This window comes from Eptatretus burgeri, chromosome 1 (assembly GCF_056783735.1).
Source record: "Eptatretus burgeri isolate ZD-2024b chromosome 1, Ebu_testis_v1, whole genome shotgun sequence".
Taxonomy (NCBI): domain Eukaryota; kingdom Metazoa; phylum Chordata; class Myxini; order Myxiniformes; family Myxinidae; genus Eptatretus; species Eptatretus burgeri.
This window is the reverse complement of record NC_140961.1, coordinates 99,137,461-99,142,960: the sequence shown is the minus strand read 5'-3', so window position 1 is coordinate 99,142,960 and position 5,500 is coordinate 99,137,461. Positions and strand designations below refer to the sequence as shown.

General features: G+C 39.2%; 1 protein-coding gene across 1 annotated transcript in view; it reads left to right on the top strand.

Moving 5' to 3' along the window:
* LOC147035044 (otoancorin-like) overlaps nt 1-5,500 on the top strand; it is a 106,249-nt gene that overhangs the window by 18,588 nt on the left and 82,161 nt on the right. Inside the window, 2 exon segments of the mRNA XM_085862205.1 lie at nt 2,078-2,229; nt 4,930-5,065. Of these exon segments, the coding sequence (XP_085718331.1) occupies nt 2,078-2,229; nt 4,930-5,065 (288 nt within the window).

The following is a 5,500-nucleotide window of genomic DNA, read 5'->3' as shown; positions in this document are numbered from 1 at the left end:
CCCTTAAAGTGTATGTGAATAAATATGTAACCCAAAGTTTGCATTGGTAGTGGAGATGGTAAAGTGCACATAAATATAGAAATAATTATTCAATCTGGTATGTTGGTGGTGGAGGTGGTAAAGTGTACGTAAACAAATAAATAATTCAAGGTGGTCTTGAGGTAGCTGTGATAGTAAAATGCATACAAATAAATAAGTAATTCAAGGTGGTATGTGTTGGTAGCTGTGATGGTAAAATGTATATAATTAAATGTTGTGTGTTGGTGGTGCAGATGGTAAAGTGCATCTAAATAAGTAAATAATTCAAATAAATAAATCCCTTCTAGTTCCAGATCTGCTCACGTGTAGATTCAATCAGCAGCTGCTCCTTCTACTTCATCAAAGCTAAGTTTTCTGTACCTGATCCGTCGTGTCTTTCTGTTCGATTTTTGTCCCTTTGTTGCTGTTTGTGTTTACGTCCAATTTTCCATGTTAGATCGTACCTTGTTGTGCTGTATTGTCGAATTTTAATTTCTGTTTGGTCAGGCCGACTTCTCGGATCGCCGACATGCAAATTGTGTCTGTTTTGATGCCGCATTCTTCGTTCCGCTGCTTTTCTCCCAAGTATTGCCCTTTAAGCCTTCTCAACTTTACATTACACAAGTAGAGGATAAATGGGGTTCTGAGGCACCCATTCAAATGAATGTGAGAAAAGGGAAAAACTTTCTGACACAAGCTCCAAAAACCCAAAATTGGAGACCGATTTTCTCCCCACCTATCCCCTTCCTTCCCATACAAGCAAATGTAAAATAGGAGACTGATTTCCTCCCCCTCCCATACAAGCAAATGTAAATTGAGACTTACTGATGAAAGCACTTCTTCCCTTTCATATTTTCATTCCACTCAGAGCGAACCAACGAATATTTGTCCATGTTCTACTTTGGGGAATAACTTAATTTTCCTATTACATTCGTCATCATCGAGTATATTCACAAAGATTACTTTGGAACTTGGTTCTTGGTTTATGTGTCTTTGTTGAGCAGAAATGAAAGGATAAACTTCTCTCAATGCTCTTGTCTGACCACCTCCTGAACCACATATCATTTTGAGATTGTAGTAAATTGTTTTTCCATTGTTTAATTGATAACCATCAAAGTTTTCAGTCCATTCAAGGATATTTATTATTTTCTTTACATCCTCCAACTTATTTGTAATTTAATTTGTAATTCAAAATTTGTAATCTATATAATCTGTAAGTTTTTCGATCACTGACAAAAGTTTTGACTTAAAAGTTAATTTTAGCATATTTTGAGTTTCAAATGTAAGAAAATAATTGCCCAACGATTATTATTGATGTGATTATAACCTTCGAATCACGTGAAGTCATCAGCGACCCAAAACCTGCTCTTTAAGAAATCGTTGCGGCCTGTTCCAAGTCAAGGCATGGTTGAGCAGGCCAGAAAACATGGCGGCTTCAGACCCAACGAGGTTACCCAGGAAACGCCTTAAAACCCTCGAGAGCGAAGTGGCTGAGGATGCGCCTGATGTAGGATATAATTAACTAAGCCCATTAATTATCTTCAAAAGGGGTGTTTTAATCAACTCAAACACCCAATTTTCACACTTGCACTTCCTTAAAGTTTTCTTAGTTTGCTGCAAAATTTCAAGATGCTAGGGTTTTATAGTTTTGGAGTTTGGAGGAGACACATACACACACACACACACACACACACACACACACACACACACACACACACACACACACACACACACAGACACACAGACACATAGACACGCAGACGCAGACGCAGACGCAGACGCAGACACAGACACAGACACAGACACACACACATTACATTTTATTGGTAGAGATTGAGCTTCAGCGTGTCTGTGCAAGCCCTGACATTTTTACCAATCAAGCGTTTGTCATCAAATCTTCAACAAACCTTTATTATGCCGATTCAAGCTCTGTGGCCCGAATCTCTCCAAGTCTATCACCAAGGTTGTGACTCATCTGTTGAGCATGGCCCTGGCCACAACGTCGCTTTGTTGGAACCGATCCGACCTGTGGGAATGGTGGAATTGAGTGTGGTCACAGAGGGAGGATGCTGGTATGACGACCGAGGCCTGGGTGGAAGAGCAGCTGAGCATGTGGAGCTCATGTAGCGCTCAGAGTGAGCTCGCCATCGGGACAAATGAGGTGCTCCGGGTGCTGGAGCGGGACGCACTCGGTCTCGTGGTTGTGTGCAGGTGTGCGTGGGCCAGTGTTCTAAGCTGGTAGTTCCTGCTGTTCTGTGTTTACACGTCCGTTCCCGTGGCCCGGTTGCAGGGCCTGGGCGCATGGACCATAGCAGTGCTCGCTCCATATTCTCTGCTCACCCTTGGTGTTCGCAGAGACTGCAGGCAATCTATTCGCTGATGCCGCGCTTCGTGTTCCCTGGCTGAATGAACTTTGAGCCGTGTGGATTCCGAGCTTGGGCAGTTTTTGTTGTAATTTAAAATGTCTATTTATTTTGGCTAATTTGCATTTTTATTTTATACATTTATTTCAATGCATAATATACAGTGCCTATAGAAAGTCAACACCCCCTTTCAAAATTTTCACCTTGTGTTGCCTTATACTATAAGGCCTTATAAGGCGTATAGCCTGGAATTAAATTTCATGAAATCAGACTTTTTCCACCTTTATTTACACATCGTAACCCACAACTTCCAAATGAAAAACAAATTCTACAAATTTCAGAAAATTAATTAAAAATACAAAATATCTTGGTCGGATAAGTGTCCATCCCCCTTACAATTGCAATTGTAAATTAACTCAGGTGTAACCAATCACCTTCAAAATGACACACCAAGTTAAATAGCCTCCACCTGTGTTAAATTGCAGTGATTCCGATTATTTCAGAATAAAATGATCTGTTCCTGTAGGTTCCTCTGCTGGGTAGTGCATTTCAGAGCAAAGACTCAACCATGAGAACCAAAGCTCACAAAGACTCGCAGATACCCATCTACGACGGATATGGGGGACAGGACGGATCACAATACTCGGTTATGATAGTTTCTTTGGATATTTAGCACCACATTCAACAGCTCTGTTCAAATTTTGGTGGCGTGTCTGGGTGCCCATGGTAGCTTTTGAGACCGGTGCTGGCTGAGTAATACGAATGATTGGAAAATATTCATCGTTTCTATATTACCTCCATCAAGAGATTAACAACATGGCAGGATAAAAGTTATAAATGCTGAGTTGAACAAATGTTCTGAACTCATGGACTTAGTTAAGTAAAACACGTCGTCTGGGACCCGGCCATCGGTTTACCCCCAAACGCTGCTGATTGTGACGTCATCGATTCCCTCTTTGAAAATTCTATCGATATTTGAATTTTTTTAATCCGCTATCACCTGCTTAAATACATGGAACACATAATGTGAAGACTTCGGAAGTATGAACAGAATATGTTCGGAGAAAAGTGTTAGAAGTTCCAGACTTACGTCCATTATATTATGATTACAAGGAAATTATGCGCAGGCAGAGGCCATTCGGCCCATCATGCCTGCACCACACCAATACCAAATGTTTAATAAATCCGTCAATACCCATTCCCTTCCCTTCGGAAGAATGGACAAATATTGCCCAATCAAGGTGTGCAAAGTTTGTAGAGACCTATCCGAACAGACGCACAGCAGTAATTGCGCTCAAAGATGCTTCCACCAAGTTTTAACTTGGGGGGGAGGTGGACACTTATCAAGCAAAGATATTCTAGTTTTGTATTTTCAATTAATTTTCTGCAACTTGTAAAATTTGTTTTTCACTTGCAAGTTGTGGGATACGATGTGTAAATAAAGGTGGAAAAAGTCTGATTTAATGAAATTTCATTCCAGGTTATATAAGGCAACAAAAGGTGAAAATTTTGAAAAGTGATGTCGACTTTCTCGAGGCACTGTACATATTCATGTTATTTTATGTGATTATTATTATTTATTTATTCACATATATTTGTAAGTTTGTTATATTTTTGAAAACATAACAAATATCAGTCTTCAGACTGCCTTGTCCAGTGTTTGAAGTTCTTTCAATAAACCGAAATGATTGATTGATATAATGATGTAACAATGTGCATGGAGGCATATCTGGTGACTTTGCGACTCGGTCCCCTTCTCGTTTTTAACTGTTATTTTGTCAAGTTTAGTTTCAGTACAAAGTGTACGCGGATGGGCTTTGCATTTTTGAGATGCTTTCTCGTTTCTTTTTTAATTTAGTTACTAAAATCTAAAATCTACAGTCACATTTTCAAGGTGCAGTTGGGGGCCGTGTCCTCGATGGGGACTTGCATCCTTGTTTTGGTGTAATATATGATCTTGTACTGTATATACTTATCATACAATATATGATCTCACGCTCGTGGAGGATCTTGTATGGATAACACATGCAGGACAAAGACAAAAAGGGATTTTCACGTGAATTACAAGGACATTAGTAGACAATGGAATAATCAACATTGCATTTGAGACTTAAACGTGGCATCCCAATGTCATGCTCTATAATTGTCAGATAGAAATGCTAAACAAACCCGAGCTTTTAAGAACCATAACAGCTTTTATGGGATTAACCATTGATTTTCAACATAAGATTCGTTTTCACCCTGATGTTCTGAAAAAGACATCACTTGTAAGTTAACAATCACTGATATAATACCGTAAACAAAAAAAAATAGGGTTGCTGTTACTTTGTGAAATATAATGCATTTTGTGACAATTTGGGTGAACTGTATAAATTGCTGGGTCTGTCTTAAATATGATACTTCAGCATAGACTGGCATGCTGTCGTAGATATTTTAAATGTATAACTCGATTATAATTATATTATATTATATTATATTATAGTATGTGCATTTCTTAATTGGTTATGCGTCTGCTTGCTGAGTGTGATGTATGTTTGCTCGTTGCCAGGATGGCAGATTTGAAGAAAATTCCACACTCACGTTGTCCTCTAATGACCTACCTGATCGGAAAAGCTGAGCTGCCTTTTCTGCCTGTGGGATCTTTGCAACGGCAGAGTTTCATTACATTTGCCAAGTCATGCTGGGTAATTACTTCTTTTTTTTTAAAATATACAGTACTGTATTAATATACATGTACGAATGCTCAGGAAAGAGTCAAATAGGGCAAGCAAAACGAGTGTTGCAAAGGAAGAACATGAGCAATAAAGTGGAACTTGAGAAGCTGATAAAGACTGCATTGCTTGACGATCAATTGTATTACATAAAGCTTGAGGGGAACAAAGAAGGCCAGAATTTTCCAGCTAGATGAAAGATTTGTTTTGGGAGATGCCAACTTCCAAGTGTGGAAGGGTGAGAAAGCATCCTGTCTTGTGTGATATGCTTCTGGGATTTGTCAAGGAAAATTGCAGGCCACGTTTCAAAGCGAGCATTGCATGCCACTATCAATGAGCGAACTTTGTGAGCAGGATTGGGTTCTGGATATTGCCAAATGCATGACTTGTTTTAAGTATAACGTCTGA